The sequence below is a fragment of the Oncorhynchus keta genome, chromosome 1 (assembly GCF_023373465.1).
Source record: "Oncorhynchus keta strain PuntledgeMale-10-30-2019 chromosome 1, Oket_V2, whole genome shotgun sequence".
NCBI classification, from domain to species: Eukaryota; Metazoa; Chordata; class Actinopteri; order Salmoniformes; family Salmonidae; genus Oncorhynchus; species Oncorhynchus keta.
Window position 1 is genome coordinate 34617261 of NC_068421.1, and position 19087 is coordinate 34636347.

Sequence of the window (19087 nt, forward strand, 5' to 3'; positions counted from 1 at the left end):
AAGGAGAGGGGGATCAGAAGGAGAGGGGGATCAGAAGGAGAGGGGGATCAGAAGGAGAGGTGGAGCAGAAGGAGAGGTTGATCAGAAGGAGAGGTTGATCAGAAGGAGAGGGGGATCAGAAGGAGAGGGGGATCAGAAGGAGAGGTTGATCAGAAGGAGAGGGGGATCAGAAGGAGAGGGGGCAGAAGGAGAGGGGGATCAGAAGGAGAGGGGGATCAGAAGGAGAGGGGGATCAGAAGGAGAGGGGGATCAGAAGGAGAGGGGGATCAGAATGAGAGGGGGAGCAGAAGGAGAGGGGGAGCAGAGGAGAGGGGGATCAGAAGGAGAGGGGGATCAGAAGGAGAGGGGGAGCAGAAGGAGAGGGGGAGCAGAAGGAGAGAGGGAGCAGAAGGAGAGGGGGATCAGAAGGAGAGGGGGATCAGAAGGAGAGGGATCAGAAGGAGAGGGGGATCAGAAGGAGAGGGGGATCAGAAGGAGAGGGGGAGCAGAAGGAGAGGGGGATCAGAAGGAGAGGGGGAGCAGAAGGAGACGGGGATCAGAAGGAGAGGGGGCAGAAGGAGAGGGAAAGCAGAAGGAGAGAGAGTATACATTTTCACCTGCATTGCTTGCTGTTTGGGGTTTTAGGCTGGGTTTTTGTACAGCGCTTTGAGATATCAGCTGATGTAAGAAGGGCTATATAAATACATTTGATTTGAGTATACTCCTCCAGAGGGTCTCTCTCTCTCTCCACCCCTCCAGGGATCTGATTATGGAAGAGGATTCTCTGGCTATAGGTATCCAGTATATCAGTGGATCTGAGTGGGAGATGGGCAAAACCCATGTGGTTCACACACACATAACCCCCAATGCTCTGATGTGTCTGCCCAGCCCCAGAGACACACAGAACAGGCCGGCGGAGGACAAGGATGATTGTGATTGGGAGTAGAAAAGTGAGGATGGAGGGCAAGTGTGTGTGTGTGTGTGTGTGTGTGTGTGTGTGTGTGTGTGTGTGTGTGTGTGTGTGTGTGTGTGTGTGTGTGTGTGTGTGTGTGTGTGTGTGTGTGTGTGTGTGTGTGTGTGTGTCTGTGTGCGCGTGCATGTGTGTAGGTGTGTAGTGCAGCCTCAGGTAACAGAGCATGCGGTGGCTCAGCGGTCTAAGGCACAGCATCTCAGTGCTAGATGCGTCACTACAGACCCTGGTTCGATCCCGGGCTGTATCACAACCGGCTGTGATCGGGAGTCCCATAGGGCAGCATACAATTGGCCACAGACCACAGATCATAGAAACAAGCTGTTGTCACACACAGTGTGTAGACACTGGTTTGGTGCTGGATATAATGAATATGTGGTGGAATTGCCCTTTAACATTATAAAAAAGTGACCGTCTTCAGCACCATCTCATCTCATTTCTACCACCAGTGTTTCCACTATATTCATTTAGCAGCATTGCTGCCACTCTCCCCGAAAATAATTACATGAGTATACATCATTTTCGGGGTGGTCCAAAAAAATCTATGTTAACGTAAATGATTAAAACCAGATAGAAAGTATAAAGATAAAGATAATGGACCTATATATGTTTTTAAATAAGATCCTCTTTGAGAACTAAAAATCACATAAATAAAAACTAGGCAGTCTGAGAGAATCTAAAATTCCAAAAATGTCATAGCATGGGGCCCCCATTGATTTTGATGACGTTTGAGTCAGTCAGATGGCATAAGAACACGGCATAAGCCTTGGTAAAATGTTGAGAGTTGCAGTAAATTAGCTTTAATACTGTACATTTTCTTTCACCCCATGGCAAAACAAAATGAATGCAAGAAATTAGCTTAAAAACAGCGAAATGTTGTCTCCGTCGGATACCCAACATTAACCACACCCACGTGTGTGTGTGTGTGTGTGTGTGTGTGTGTGTGTGTGTGTGTGTGTGTGTGTGTGTGTGTGTGTGTGTGTGTGCGTGCGTGCGTGCGTGCGTGCGTGCGTGCGTGCGTGCGTGCGTGCGTGTGTGTGTGTGTGTGTGTGTGTGTGTGTGTGTATGCGTGCCAGTGTTTGTGTGTTGGTCCTGAGCTGTAATAGTATACATAAATCTTCAGAATGGGTGGGACAGGTTAGTGATGGAGCAAAACTGGGACACACACACACACACACACACTCTTATACATCTCTGCCTCTATGTCGAGACTCCAGAGCCTCTAAATACAGCAGTGTTATTAGACTTCTAATCACACATATCCTCCATATCATACCAGCACTGACCTCCTGCCTCCATCACTTTTTCCATCTGTTCCTCCTCCTTTCCCTGAGAAATATGACCCCTCTGCTCGCGCTACCATATGCCCATGATAAATCTCCCAGCAACCCTCAATGGTTTCTCACAAAATCAATGGCTAATTTGGAGCATCACTTTATAGACCTTAAGAGAGTGTGTATTGATGTGTGCGCGTACATGAGTGTGTGTTCACAAATGTCTGTAATGTGAGACTTTACTTTATGTGCACCATCTGTCATGCCCTGACCTTAGTTATCTTTGTTTTCTTTATTATTTTGGTTAGGTCAGGGTGTGACGAGGGTGGTTTGTTTAGTTTTTGGTATTGTCTAGGGGGTTTTGTATGTCTAGGGGTTTTCGTATGTCTATGGTTGCCTAGATTGGTTCCCAATCAGAGGCAGCTGTTTATCGTTGTCTCTGATTGAGGACCATATTTAGATAGCCATATTCCTTGGATAGTTTGTGGGTTGTTATTCAATGTTTAGTTTCCTGGTCTGCACTAGCCATATAGCGTCACGGTTCGTTGGTTTGTTCATTGGTCTCTCTTTCATTAAAGAGTTATGTATGCTTACCACGCTGCGCCTTGTTACGACTAAGGTGACACCATCTCAATTCGTCCAAAGGATACAAAGGTGAGAAACAGCCCAGGAAGCTAGTGAGATGCTGGGCTTGACGGTAAACAAGCTAATAGGCAAATAGCTAGAGTCCAGGCACCAGACCCAAATAGGGAATTGTTTTCTCTTAATCATATCACAATCAACTTTTACCAGCTGAATGTAGACGCAAATATCATTTTCTGGACATTGGATGAAGTCAGCATAAATATTTTGTTAAGACACTCCAGGACCGGTCTGGACCAGATTATGGATAAATCCTTTTTGAATCTTTCTATCTGTAAAATACAAAAAGAAAATTGTGCATTTTTTTTTTCCAAAGAAAATGTTATCTAGAATAAAAAATGGACAACATATCAACAATTCCATAAGTCTGGAGAATTTATCTAAGCATAACCACACACAATTTGGTCTGATGCTGAGAAAAATGTATTAGTGTGTGGGAAGAGTCGGACTTACGGTGAATGTCAGTTAAAGACAAGTACACTGAAATTAGACTACCAAATGCTGATTAGATGCCAAATGGCTATTTAAACCTAATCACCATCTCTTCAAAGTAAGTTACTAAATATAGTCCAGTTTGTAACACTCTATGATATTAGATTTTCAATTATGTGTAATTCAATAGTGAGTTTGGAAATGATTGATGTACAGTACCAGTCACACCTACTCATTCAAGGGTCTTTCCACATTGTAGAATACTAGCGAAGACATCAAAACTATGAAATACCACATATGGTATTATGTAGTAACCAAAAAAGTGTTAAACAAATCAAAATATATCTTATATTTGAGATTCTTCAAAGTTGCCACCCTTTGCCTTGATGACTGCTTTGCACACTTTTGGCATTCTCTCAACCAGCTTCATGAGGTGAGTCTAGGGTTTTTAGGAATGTACTTCAATTAACAGGTGTGCCTTGTTAAAAGTTAATTTGTAGAATTTCTTTCCTTAATGTGTTTGAGCCAATCGGTTGTGTTGGTAGGGTTGTTATACAGAAGATGGCCCTGTTTGGTAAAATACCAAGTATTATGTCAAGAATGGCTCAAAAAGCAAAGAGAATGACATGAAGATAATTTTCAAGAACTTGAAAAAGTTCCTTCATGTGCAGTTGCAAAAACCATCAAGCGCAGTTAACTCTCTCATGAGGACTGCCACATAAAAGGAAGACCCATAATTATCTCTCCTGCAGAGAATAAGTTCATTAGAGTTAACTGCACCTCAGATTGAAACCCAAATAAATGCTACACAGAGTTCAAGCAACAGACACATCTCAACATCAACTGTTCAGAGGACTGCATGAATCAGGCCTTCATGGTTGATTTGCTGCAAAGAAATCACTACTAAATGACACCAATAAGAAGAGACTTGCTTGGGCCAAGAAACACGAGCAATGGACATTAGACCAGTGGCGATTTGTCCTTTGGTCTGATGAGTCCAAATTTTAGATTTTTGGTTCCAACCGCAGTGTCTTTCTGAGATGCAGAGTAGGTGAATGGATGATCTCTGCATGTGTGGCTCCCACCGTGAAGCATGGAGGAGGTGTGATGGTGTGTGGGGGTGCTTTGCTGGTGACACTGTCAGTGATTTATTTAGAATTCAAGGCACACTTAACCAGCATGGCTACCACAGCATTCTGTAGCGATTACGCCATCCTATCATTTGTTTTTCAACTGGACAATGACCCAAAACACACCTCCAGGCTGTGTAAGGGCTATTTGACCAAGGAGAGTGATGGAGGGCTGCATCAGATGACCTGGCCTCCACAATCACCCGACCCTAAACCCAATTGAGATGGTTTGGGATGAATTGGATTTCGCAGCAAACTGTAACTGTGTTTTTTTTACATTGGATAAAAGCAGACACAGAGAGCTACAAAATGGTAGATCAAACACTGTATTTGAACAATGGGAAAGTAATTCTGCTTTGAAAGTTTTTTAAATTTAATTTTTACCCCTTTTTCTCCCCAATTTTCATGGTATACAATTGTTTTAGTAGCTACTATCTTGTCTCATCGCTACAACTCCCGTACGGGAGGTTGAAAGTCACACGTCCTCCGATACACAACCCAACCAAGCTGCACTGCTTCTTAACACAGCACGCATCCAACCCGGAAGCCAGCCACACCACTGTGCACCTGGCAACCTTGGTTAGCGCACACTGCGCCCGGCCCGCCACAGGAGTCGCTGGTGCGCGATGAGACAAGGACATCCCTACCGGCCAAGCCCTCCCTAACACAGACGACTCTAGGCCAATTGTGCGTTGCCCCACGGACCTCCCGGTCGCGGCCGGTTACGACAGAGCCTTGGCGCGAACCCAGAGTCTCTGATGGCACAGCTGGTGCTGCAGTACAGCGCCCTTAACCACTGCGCCACCCGGGAGGCCCTCTGCTTTGAAAGTTAATAGAATCGTTCACACCCTCTTAAGCTTTAGCCCCACCCACTGCTGACAACAATTTACACTTTTTGACAACGTTGACTGACGCCAGCCATATTCAGTTGGTGTTCAGCGTTCGTAAATTCGTCAGTTATTCTGTGAATTTACCAGCTACGTCTATCAACAGTTGTCGCAGTGACATTCTATTGAAATGGTTACTGGCATAGTAGACATGTAGCTCGTTAGCTAAACAATGAACCATAATCCCAATTGATGACGTTACTACCCTGCATAAATCTGCAGGTAGCTAACCAACCAGGTTTAATGTTAGCTAGTTAACTATAACTAACAAAGCAAATGGCTCTTAGATCATCCACGTAACGTTAGCTAGCGAGCCAGCTAGGTTCGTAATTTAACCATTTTATTTGCATTTCCAGACGGCATACAAGTCTGTTATTAAGGCACATGAAATGGCTCTCCTGTGAAGTTGTCACAATCTTGGAGGTGAGCAGACCAAGGAGCAGCGTGAGTATAGTTCCACATATTTAAGTGAAACTAACAAAACAAAACTTACGAAGACCGTAAGGACGTAGTGCCCAAACACACTAACAAACAATCAATATCCCACAAATGCAGGTGGGTGAAAAACCTACGTAAATATGATCCCCAATTAGAGGCAACGATTACCAGCTGCCTCTATTTGGAAGCACACAAACCACCAACCTAGAAATCTAATCACTAGATAACCCCCCTGTATGTCCATTTTAAAGTGCTTAAAGTTCATTAAAATGTTGATGGTGGTAGTAGACTGTGATAAACTAAAGAAAATAACATGTGACAGTTTATTTTTTGTAAATATTAATGGACCGAAATACCAACAAATCTCAAGATTGATAGGTAGATGCAAAAATGTCATTGCAGCCTGTGGTACCTGGCCATAAATGAGTTCGATGTTCACAAATGTACCCGCATTTCTGTGATGTGAAAATGATTTATGATTAGTGAATGCCATCATGTAGTTATTTAGATTATTTTAGCTAATAGGGAGAAGTATCTAAGCACTTTCAGCTTTCGCGCTAGCTGTTCTGTCTGAACCTAGCGTTGAATAATGGGCATTGGTTGCACGATGCAGACGTTGCCTCCCTCCGAGGCACGTGTTGTAGGCAACCCCCCTGCAGTTGCCTGGTCAGGTGACACTTGCTAGCAAACATTTGTGTCCTGAAACTAAACGGATAATATACTCTGATCCACAAAATGTATTTTCTATATTCATGATCGCGTGGTGAGACAAAGCAAGGAAAGGGAACTTCAAAATGGGATGTAGATTTATTGGGGTTTGCAGCTGTTGTTGGTAAGTGATGGATCTGCTAGCTTCTGAAATGACTTACTCATCCTTTAAAATGTGCCTTCAACTGACACCAATAAAAACTAGTCATCTGTTCGTGTCTGTCTGTAGCGATGGGAGTATAATGTGCCTGTGTGTTGAAGAGAGAGGGATGACAGGAGGGAGAGAAATAAGCCTTCACTCCCTGAGACACTGGGATCTGAAAGATGAGTGATCTCCCACACATACTGCAGAAATGCTTACTCAAACATTGATCCCTGCTCTCGCTACACACACACACACACACACAAACGGCAGCATTTTACGGACACTGCAAACATTGTGACATTGTCAGTAATGTCACATATTGAGTGTGTGAAAAATCCACATGCTGAATATAACTCAAAGCAACCCAGCCCACAATAGCGTCTCACTTTATTTCTAACTTTATTTTATCCGAGAGTGTGTGTGTGTGTATGTCAGAGAGGGTGGTCCCTTGTAGGCAGAGCCGTCCGAGAGCAGGGATGCCCATAGGCTGGCCATCACAGCAGCACCTCCATGGTAAACACATTGATTTACTATCAGTTATCTGGCCCCGTTAGGACTGTAAATGATACATAGGGGCTGGGGTGAGTGTGCACACGACACACACCAATACAGTGTATAGATCAAGAGGAGAAACCTTGATGCCAAGGTTCTGAGAAGCAGTGTGTGAATAGGTGTGCCTATCATAATAATAATTAACTATGGTAGCTATTGGTGATTTATGTTTGAGTTTCTCCATAGTATCTATTGTATTTCTGTTGTTCTGTTCGGACCTGACTGGATTTGTATCAATGTGTGTTATTCTGTATCCCTGCTCCATGTATGTTAGAAGCCCTACCTTCACATCCCCTTCTCTCCAGGCCAGTGGCAAGTTCCCTTAGGGCTCAGAGCTCATATAAACACACACACACACTGCAGTGTTGTCCTCTCTGTGATGGATGAGTCTTTCAGATAGCTCCACAGACACACCCAGAGAGGGGTGGGGGGGGTTGAGAGAGGGGGGCGGGGTTGAGAGGGAGGGAGAAGGACCCAGACAGGGATCCCCACCCCCCCCCAAACAGCCAGGGAAGGACAGAGCCGTAGAGAGGAAGTCGTTGCGGCATTATTCAGCTACAGTTGTTCTACCTCTAATGAAGGGGATGTTATATTACATCTGCTTGTGTACTAATGAAGAACAAACCTCCTCATCCAGAACAAACAGGCTATAACAACACAGCACTTCCTTGACTACTGGAAGCCTCCAACAGGAGACACGGCCCATCTGCTTCCTCACAGTGTCTCATAGGACACACACAAACACACACACACACGCACAAACACACACACACACTTATACACAAACACACACACACACTTATACACAAACATACTTATACACAAACATACACACCCGCTTATACCCAATTATACCCAAACACGCACAAACACACACACACCTATACACACATTCAGATACAGACACACACACGGATACGTGTGTGTACGTGTGTGAACAGTTGCAGACTAATTATTGTTGTGTACCATCTCTAGCCAAGCAGAAATAACAGGACAAATGACGACAACGCCGCCACTGTGCTAGCCCAGCAGAAAGAGACTTAAGTTTCAGGCTAACAAACTCTCAATAACTTTCGCAATGAAAGGTTCCCCTCTCTGTTGATTGAGGTCATTTCTGTCCGTCTGTACAGTATGTCCAATCTATATCTAACGTGTGGCTCCCTCTGTCCCCTTCCCTCTTTCCCCTTGTCCATATTACACCTTCTTAATCCTTCTCTTAACCCTTCACTCTATTTGGGCTTTTTTTTTGGTTTCCATGACAATCCCTCCATCTCTGCCTACCCTTTTCTAAACCCTTTTCTAAACCCTTTTTGCTTTATTCCTGTCCTCTGTTGATCTGCAGACCATGATGTCATTTTTCCTCCCTGCCTTTTATTTTCCTGCCACGCCCTGCGAAACACTGTTTAATTCCCCTCCACCCTCTCTAGGGGTGAAACACTGTTTAATTCCCCTCCACCATCTCTAGGGGTGAAACACTGTTTAATTCCCCTCCACCCTCTCTAGGGGTGAAACACTGTTTAATTCCCCTCCACCCTCTCTAGGGGTGAAACACTGTTTAATTCCCCTCCACCCTCTCTAGGGGTGAAACACTGTTTAATTCCCCTCCACCATCTCTAGGGGTGAAACACTGTTTAATTCCCCTCCACCCTCTCTAGGGGTGAAACACTGTTTAATTCCCCTCCACCCTCTCTAGGGGTGAAACACTGTTTAATTCCCCTCCACCCTCTCTAGGGGTGAAACACTGTTTAATTCCCCTCCACCATCTCTAGGGGTGAAACACTGTTTAATTCCCCTCCACCCTCTCTAGGGGTGAAACACTGTTTAATTCCCCTCCACCCTCTCTAGGGGTGAAACACTGTTTAATTCCCCTCCACCCTCTCTAGGGGTGAAACACTGTTTAATTCCCCTCCACCCTCTCTAGGGGTGAAACACTGTTTAATTCCCCTCCACCATCTCTAGGGGTGAAACACTGTTTAATTCCCCTCCACCCTCTCTAGGGGTGAAACACTGTTTAATTCCCCTCCACCCTCTCTAGGGGTGAAACGGGGTGAGGACAAGAGCAGAGGCACTTCATTAATCAATCAACCAACTTTGCAAATGAACGTCTAAGGATCTGGGCACCTCGCCAACACTCCTCACATCCTATGCCACCACCCCCGCCGTGCCCCAGACGTACACACACACCTCCCTTATTCCCTCCATCCCTCCCCTCCCTCCATCCATCCACCCTCCTATTCCTCATGCCACCAACACCCTCATCTGTTAGCTTTCTGAGAGGTAAATACAATTCCTCTTCAATCATCCATCCATCTGTTTTTATTCTCCATTAGAACTTTTGCCACTAAACTCTGCTGGCCCAACAAGTTAGTTTGCAGAGATAGCAGAGATAGCTCATTCATACAACCAGAAGCTCTCGGTCTTACCAGAGAGAGGTCCTGGCCAAACTCATCCATCACGGCTGTCCGGTAGGGCTCCAGTGACTCCGTCCCAAGCTGATGATGCATACGGTTCTCACAGTCCCCCTGCCAGCTCACTTTGCGGTACAGGGTGGCCCGCCAGGCCCGCTGAATTCTGGGTAGAAAAACAAATCTATAAATCACACATAAGGAGAGGTAAAATCTGGAACTGAAATGTGAGATTGACTTTGCTGCTGTTTTTGGAATTGAAATAACTGTACAGACCACAATATCAGTATCATTCTATATTGTACAAGCACATTCTGAGATTCTCACTGGTCAAGGTCACACACAATGGAGGCTCCTCAGAGGAGGACGGGGAGGACCATCCTACTCAGTGAATTTCTGAAAAATGTCAAAATTAACCATGAAAGAAGTTATACTTTTAAGATACAACTATACTAAATATATTAACATGTCATCAAATAACTGATTAAAACACTGTTTTTCAATGAAGGGCTACAGTAGCTTCAACAGCACTCTGTAGGTTAACACTATGGTGTCTCCGTAAGACAGCTATTTTCCTTCCTCTGGTACACTGACTTCAATAAAAAACACTAAGAGACTCATGGTTCTCACCGCCTTCCATAGACTTACACGGTAACTATGATGACTTCCAGAGGACATCCTCCAACCTATCAGAGCTCTTGCAGCATGAACTGACATGTTGTCCATCCAATCAAAGGATCAGAGGATGAATCTAGTACTGAAAGCATAAGCTACAGCTAGCTGGCACTGCAGTGCATAACATGTGGTGAGTAGTTGACTCAAAGACAGAGAAAAACAACAGTTGAGCAGTTTTGAACACATTTATTTCTTAAAGTTAAGGAGAAGCAGCAGAGAGAGAGAGAGCTATAGTTCATTGCCAAGATTGTGCAAGGTGGGTCTGAATGTGTCACTGTCTGTCACCTTGATTACTCCAATTTGTCTCTCAACCTGTGCAGCTATGTTATAAATGTTCATTTGTAGGCTAGGTTGTAGCAACCTCATGATGGGTACAGGGCAAATTCAAGTATCATGTCGTAGCCTAAACCTATCACTGTTACATTGCGCTGGGTGAATGGAATATGAATGACCGTCAACAAATATGCTGTAATAGAAATAAGGCCATGCTCATGAAAAAATACATTGTCCTCCCTGATCTTAAACGGCACCAACCGCCATGGACATACTTAGAAGAAATCTCCTGGGCATTTCTACACAGCCCTTAAGTGATGCACTTCCAGATTAAAACACAAGATACAACAGAGTAAGTTTACCGTTGGTTAAGGGGAAATGGCGCCCATGATAGTGAGGACAGTGTGTCTGCTTGGTTCAATGGGTCATATCACTGCCCTTGTATACAGTGATTCCCTCTGGAGAGTGGAGAGAGGCTTGATAACCACATCACAGCGTGGCATATTGCATTTTTCTCTTTCTCTCCCTCTCCCACACTTCATCTCTCTCTTTATTTCTCTCTTCCCTCTCTCCTCTATCCCTCTCTCTATTTCCAATACCCCCAGCTCCAGGGTCCAGGGTGACGTGTAGGATCAATTATCCGATGGAGAAACACATTCACCTTCAGCGGAGCAGGGAGCCAGCTGAGCCAAATGGAACAAATTGAATTAAGCCATAACCCACCGCTTCAAAACCAATAGGTTTACTCTTCCCACCACCCTCACTACTTCTATACCCCCCTCCATCCCACCACCCATTCACGCTCCAATTCATTTACCCCCCCCCCTTTCCCTTGTTCTGTCCACCTCCATCCCTCCATCCCTCTCTCTACCTCCATACAAATGTGTTTACTTTATCCCTCCATATCCCCCCCCGCTCTCAATCCATTCCCTCCTAAATGTGTTTACTTTATCCCTCCCTACCCCCCCTCTCAATCCATTCCCTCCTAAATGTGTTTACTTTATCCCTCCCTACCCCCCCTCTCAATCCATTCCCTCCTAAATGTGTTTACTTTATCCCTCCATACCCCCTCTCAATCCATTCACTCCTAAATGTGTTTACTTTATCCCTCCATACCCCCCCCTCTCAATCCATTCCCTCCTAAATGTGTTTACTTTATCCCTCCATACCCCCTCTCAATCCATTCCCTCCTAAATGTGTTTACTTTATCCCTCCATACCCCCCTCTCAATCCATTCACTCCTAAATGTGTTTACTTTATCCTTCCATACCCCCCTTCAATCCATTCCCTCCTAAATGTGTTTACTTTATCCCTCCATACCCCCTCTCAATCCATTCACTCCTAAATGTGTTTACTTTATCCCTCCATACCCCCCCCCTCTCAATCCATTCCCTCCTAAATGTGTTTACTTTATCCCTCCATACAACCCCCCGCTCTCAATCCATTCCCTCCTAAATGTGTTTACTTTATCCCTCCATACCCCCTCTCAATCCATTCACTCCTAAATGTGTTTACTTTATCCTTCCATACCCCCCTTCAATCCATTCCCTCCTAAATGTGTTTACTTTAACCCTCCATTCCCTCCTAAATGTGTTTACTTTATCCCTCCATACCCCCTCTCAATCCATTCACTCCTAAATGTGTTTACTTTATCCTTCCATACCCCCCCCTTCAATCCATTCCCTCCTAAATGTGTTTACTTTATCCCTCCATACCCCCCTCTCAATCCATTCCCTCCTAAATGTGTTTACTTTATCCCTCCATACCCCCCTCTCAATCCATTCCCTCCTAAATGTGTTTACTTTGTCCCTCCATACCCCCTCTCAATCCATTCCCTCCTAAATGTGTTTACTTTATCCCTCCATACCCCCCCCTCTCAATCCATTCCCTCCTAAATGTGTTTACTTTATCCCTCCATACCCCCTCTCAATCCATTCCCTCCTAAATGTGTTTACTTTATCCCTCCATACCCCCCTCTCAATCCATTCCCTCCTAAATGTGTTTACTTTATCCCTCCATACCCCCCCCTCTCAATCCATTCCCTCCTAAATGTGTTTACTTTATCCCTCCATACCCCCCCTCTCAATCCATTCCTCCTAAATGTGTTTACTTTATCCCTCCATTCCCTCCTAAATGTGTTTACTTTATCCCTCCATTCCCTCCTAAATGTGTTTACTTTATCCCTCCATACCCCCTCTCAATCCATTCCCTCCTAAATGTGTTTACTTTATCCCTCCATACCCCCCCCTCTCAATCCATTCCCTCCTAAATGTGTTTACTTTATCCCTCCATACCCCCCTCTCAATCCATTCCCTCCTAAATGTGTTTACTTTATCCCTCCATACCCCCTCTCAATCCATTCCCTCCTAAATGTGTTTACTTTATCCCTCCATACCCCCCCCCTCTCAATCCATTCCCTCCTAAATGTGTTTACTTTATCCCTCCATACCCCCCTCTCAATCCATTCACTCCTAAATGTGTTTACTTTATCCTTCCATACCCCCCTTCAATCCATTCCCTCCTAAATGTGTTTACTTTATCCCTCCATACCCCCTCTCAATCCATTCCCTCCTAAATGTGTTTACTTTATCCCTCCATACCCCCCCCCTCTCAATCCATTCCCTCCTAAATGTGTTTACTTTATCCCTCCATACCCCCCCCCCCTCTCAATCCATTCCCTCCTAAATGTGTTTACTTTATCCCTCCATACCCCCTCTCAATCCATTCACTCCTAAATGTGTTTACTTTATCCTTCCATACCCCCCTTCAATCCATTCCCTCCTAAATGTGTTTACTTTAACCCTCCATTCCCTCCTAAATGTGTTTACTTTATCCCTCCATACCCCCTCTCAATCCATTCACTCCTAAATGTGTTTACTTTATCCTTCCATACCCCCCTTCAATCCATTCCCTCCTAAATGTGTTTACTTTATCCCTCCATACCCCCCCTCTCAATCCATTCCCTCCTAAATGTGTTTACTTTATCCCTCCATACCCCCTCTCAATCCTTTCCCTCCTAAATGTTTTTACTTTGTCCCTCCATACCCCCCTCTCAATCCATTCCCTCCTAAATGTGTTTACTTTATCCCTCCATACCCCCCCCTCTCAATCCATTCCCTCCTAAATGTGTTTACTTTATCCCTCCATACCCCCCCCTCTCAATCCATTCCCTCCTAAATGTGTTTACTTTATCCCTCCATACCCCCTCTCAATCCATTCCCTCCTAAATGTGTTTACTTTATCCCTCCATACCCCCCCTCTCAATCCATTCCCTCCTAAATGTGTTTACTTTATCCCTCCATACCCCCCCTCTCAATCCATTCCCTCCTAAATGTGTTTACTTTATCCCTCCATTCCCTCCTAAATGTGTTTACTTTATCCCTCCATTCCCTCCTAAATGTGTTTACTTTATCCCTCCATACCCCCTCTCAATCCATTCCCTCCTAAATGTGTTTACTTTATCCCTCCATACTCCCCCTTCAATCCATTCCCTCCTAAATGTGTTTACTTTATCCCTCCATACCCCCCTCTCAATCCATTCCCTCCTAAATGTGTTTACTTTATCCCTCCATACCCCCCCTCTCAATCCATTCCCTCCTAAATGTGTTTACTTTATCCCTCCATTCCCTCCTAAATGTGTTTACTTTATCCCTCCATACCCCCTCTCAATCCATTCCCTCCTAAATGTGTTTACTTTATCCCTCCATACTCCCCCCTTCAATCCATTCCCTCCTAAATGTGTTTACTTTATCCCTCCATTCCCTCCTAAATGTGTTTACTTTATCCCTCCATACCCCCTCTCAATCCATTCCCTCCTAAATGTGTTTACTTTATCCCTCCATACCCCCCTCTCACTCCATTCCCTCCTAAATGTGTTTACTTTATCCCTCCCCCCCCCCCCTCTCAATCCATTCCCTCCTAAATGTGTTTACTTTATCCCTCCATCCCCCCCCTCTCAATCCATTCCCTCCTAAATGTGTCTACTTTATCCCTCCATACCCCCCCCCTCTCAATCCATTCCCTCCAAAATGTGTTTACTTTATCCCTCCATACCCCCCCCTCTCAATAAATGTGTTTACTCCAGCCTCATAGTCCTTCCAGAGCAGGTAACCTGGGGTGATAGCTGACCCCCTATAACCACGGCTATAAAGGTTGGGTTCATGTTCCTCTCACATGGTGTTGAAGGTAGGCTTTGGCTTCACACAGACGCTGTTGAACTCTGACCCTGCCGTAGAAAGCCAGGGTCAGAGGGTGAATTGGTTTAAGGCCACGGTGGGATTGATGTCATCACCACAACAACCACAACAACACACCTGGGAATGGATGGGCGACAGGCATACACAATGACAGAGGGGAGAGGGGGACAAACCTAATCATACCCAGGGGCACATGTACACACACACACATAACACAAACTATTACATACAAGGAGCAATACAACAACAAAAAACATTTACAAACACTTCCAGGTGTTCCACTGCCACCAGTTTCTCTCCACAGTGCCCCCTCCTGGTGGTGTGTGTTAAACACAGTACAGTACTACAGGTGGTACTCACACAATGGCCTTGGTCTCCCAGTAGCGTTGCTGCTCAAGGCAACGAGGACTGTTGTCATCCTCTTCCTCACTCCTCAGGTAAACATGTCTACAGTGACACACAGGGGCAGAACAGTCAGGGAAGCCTACAGAGTTACGGCACTTGAAAGTAACATTCCCTGCTGTGTCGAGTACACGGTTGGTTAAGTGTTTTATACCTCTCCATCTTAAGCATTTGTTGTCCTCCACCATGGTTGCAGAAGCGATGGTACCTCTTCTCCTCCTCCTACACGGGATCACAAAAAGACATGAGCATTTTCTTCTTGAATGGAGGATAAGAGAGAAGATGAAAATGCTCCTGCAAGATTCAGTCATAACTACTCTGTCCTGGTGTTACACCGTCTGTAATGGTACTACCACCCACTCACACTGTCTGGAGGAGCACGGAGGGAGACGCTCTCTATTCTGTCTGCTTGTTGAGACTTGTGTTCTCTCAAATGTGTTTTCTTGTTGGAATGATGTTGAAATGCAGACATTTCGATAATGACCAAGAAAATCACAGTGGTTGTCGATGGTGCAACAGGTCCGCACCTCACGAGTAAATGTCAGTTGGCTTTTCATAGCTGATCATTCAGAGAGGTAGAGATACTCTGAATGATCGGCTATGAAAAGCCAACTGACATTTACTCCTAGCACCCTCTACAACCACTGTGATTATTGTTATTTGACCATGCTGGTCATCTATGAACATTTGAATATCTTGGCCATGTTCTGTTATAATCTCCACCCGGCACAGCCAGAAGAGGACTGGCCACCCCTCATAGCCTGGTTTCTTCCTATAGGTTTTGGCCTTTCTAGGGAGTTTTTCCTAGCCACCGTGCTTCTACACCTGCATTGCTTGCTGTTTGGGGTTTTAGGCTGGGTTTCTGTACAGCACTTTAAAATATCAGCTGATATAAGAAGGGCTTTATAAATACATTTGATTTGATAGCAGGGCAGAAAGGACGGTATCTGTGTAGAATATTCAGGATAGGACGCCGGGTCAAAACACACAGTCACACACACATTTGCAGGTTCACATGTAAGAACACTCCACGTGTGAAAAGCTCACTTTCACATGTAAAATTGCAAGTTCACATGTGGGGGTGAATTAGGGCGACGGAGCGTTGTGAAATGTCGCTTGTTGGAATTCTTGAGTCAACAAGGTGAAACATCTGTCAATGTTCCCTTAAGCAAGGCACTTAACCCTAATTGCTCCAGGGTTACTGTCGATAATGGCTGACCCTGGCCTTGACCCCACTCTCTGAGGGTGTCTCACGGGGAGCTGGGATAAGGAGAAAACACTTCCAGTTCACACTTGTGTATAATACATATTTGGGTGAAACAGGACAACTATAAGCACCCACATTATTATTATTATTATTGGGTTTTCACATGATTGTTGTGAACCTGCAATTCTACATGTGAAAGGGAGATTTATACTTATGGATTGTTCTTACATGTGAATCTGCAAATGTGATTTCACATGTTAATGTTTTTCAAACATTCTCCTCAGATGTTCAAATCTTTTGTTACCATGTTATTCTCCTCACGTGTTAATAGATGGTGCTATCATGTGAACTCTAAATGTAATACACGTGAAAATATGGTTTCACATGTGAAATGTAAGCTCAACATGTGAAAACAGCAATTTCACATGTGAAAACGTGATTTTCAAAAGGGAAACTGCAGATTTCATGGTTTTTATTTTGTAAGGGCACACACACACACACACACACTATCTGCCCTGCCTGCTGCCAGAGCTGATAGGCCAGTGAATGGGAGAGATGGAGTGAAGCGGCTTCATGAATGCATCCATCTGTCTGTCCTGTCTAAGTGAAGTTTAGGAGGGGATGGCATAGACCCCACAGGCTCTCTGCCTGGCAGACACAGACGGGGCTGGCCCCTGGCAACTAGCCTCTGACTGGCTCCTGCTTGGCCCCTGTGGCTTCTCTGGCATCTGCACTTCCTGACTGCCAAAAAGCTGCACATTGCTAACACACACACAGACACAAAGAGATGATTCTGAATTAGGGCTGTCAGAGTTTCTAAGTTAACTTTTGTAATTTTAGTGCACAAATTGTTTTCATTGTGATTAATCGCATTATCTGAAAACATTCAAACTAAATACATCTATAAACTAAAAACAACAATGTAATGTCAAAACAAGTTGACATGGAGATGAAAGAAAGTGTGCTTTATCAATTTACCAGATTTTGCCAACTGCTACTTTGGACAAAGTCAAGACGTTAAAATTGTTGTAATGCTTTTTGTAGAAAATTCTTAAATTACAGCTCAATTTGCGCAAATTCTGAATTTGCAATTAATGGTGATTAATCACAGCAAATCCTTTGATTAAAGTTTTAAATGTTTGACAGACCTATTTTGAATTGAACGGTCAATACTCTGAGATGGATCATAAATATACATGGGAAGAGAAACCCAGTGTCTGCCTTCTCGGTCTAATCCCGCAGGTGACAAAACCACACATGTTAAACGTAGAATATCACATATGCCTGGAAATACAAATTTACTCATTATTATGTTACGTTTTTCACTTGATTTGATCATACTGTACATGTGTGTTCATGTCTACACGTGTTATTTCTGGCATGTGGGTTTTTAGTTTTGGAAGTGTGTGTATCCAGCTCCTTTCTGTTATCTGAATCAGGCTATTCTGAATGCTCCTCGCTCTCCATTAAGTCCGGACAACAGGGATTTCATGTTCAGACATGCCAACTGTAGGCCAGCCTGGTGTTGCAACAAGTGGTCTTATCGTTGGGGTCCTTGTGTTAAATTAAAAACAAAAGTATCTTTGTACGCACTGAGATATTTTACACGAGAGATTACACTTTTACTTAATCTCTGAGCCCCAAAGCACAAACGGAACTCTAACAATCTGTCAGCTTTGTAGCACTCGTTTATGTGTGCACATAATAGACTACACAAACAACTTCTCTGTAATACATTGTAGCAATTTCTTGAATCATGTAAACACAGTTATTTCAATCCCAACCTGTGTTTGCTGTTCTCCATATATGTGTTGCGCCACTGTTCAGAAACTAGTGCGCATGAATTACAGTGCTTTTCCACATAACACGATGGGGCCGATAAAACAACAGTCCCCTTCATTTTCAATGGAGCGAAGTGAAGTGGACAGGGGGACTGTTGGGCAATGCAAGCAAGGGTGAGGGAGCGGGGGCGGGACCAAAGTTAGGGAAAGCTGAACTTTATGCAAATACTCCACAATATCGTGACACTATTTTACCAGTCAAAGCTCACTATAGCATCCAGCATCTATTGGATTGGCTGTTTACACATAGCACTACCTATCCTGCTTTCTAGCTTGTTAGCACCCATATGAGGGCCAAGATAGCGTGGTTATCCAAATGATTGTGTTATGTGGAAATGGACTGTTACAGGGGGATTTTACTATATAAGCAGCACTCGTATAGCCACGCTAGCTTCGCCCTCATGTGGGTGCTATCAAGCAAGCTAGGTAGTGCTACGTATCAACAGCCATGGTCAACCAATCTAGTAGGGTCTGGAAGCTATGGTGGCCTTCGTTTGGTCACTTGCGTTGCGATATAGCAGAGGACTTGCATAAAGTTCAGCTTTCCCCAACTTCAGTCCTGCCCTGTTCAGCTCCCTCGCCCCATGCTCGCTTCGCTCAACGATCCCTCGCCCACTCCGCTTCTCTTTTCTCCCATTGAAATTGAATGGCTTCCGATGTTTCACCGCGCAATGCCACTCTATATTTATCAGGGGCCGTTGCGCTACATTTCCTCACTATGTTGGGTTGGTGACACCGGTAATTCTATTGGTATATTTACATTTGGGATAAATGTTGTACCATTGCAGATATTCCATTCTGCTATAGTCAGTGACTGCAGTTATCATTATGGATGTTGTTTGATGTTTAAATGCTACCTGTTTGATTAGGCTACGGTTATCAATAGGCTGCACTGTAAATAAAATCTATATTTCACCATGTTTTTATTCTC

The 19087-nt window shown here is 44.4% G+C and overlaps 1 protein-coding gene across 1 annotated transcript in view; it reads right to left on the reverse strand.

The window, feature by feature from the left end:
- LOC118375531 (schwannomin-interacting protein 1-like) overlaps positions 1-19087 on the reverse strand; it is a 386524-nt gene that overhangs the window by 345854 nt on the left and 21583 nt on the right. Inside the window, exons 3-5 of the mRNA XM_052522718.1 lie at positions 15263-15330; positions 15067-15153; positions 9581-9728 (exon numbers count right to left, since the gene is read on the reverse strand). Coding sequence (XP_052378678.1) covers positions 9581-9728; positions 15067-15153; positions 15263-15330 — 303 coding nt within the window. The remainder of the gene's footprint in view (positions 1-9580; positions 9729-15066; positions 15154-15262; positions 15331-19087) is intronic.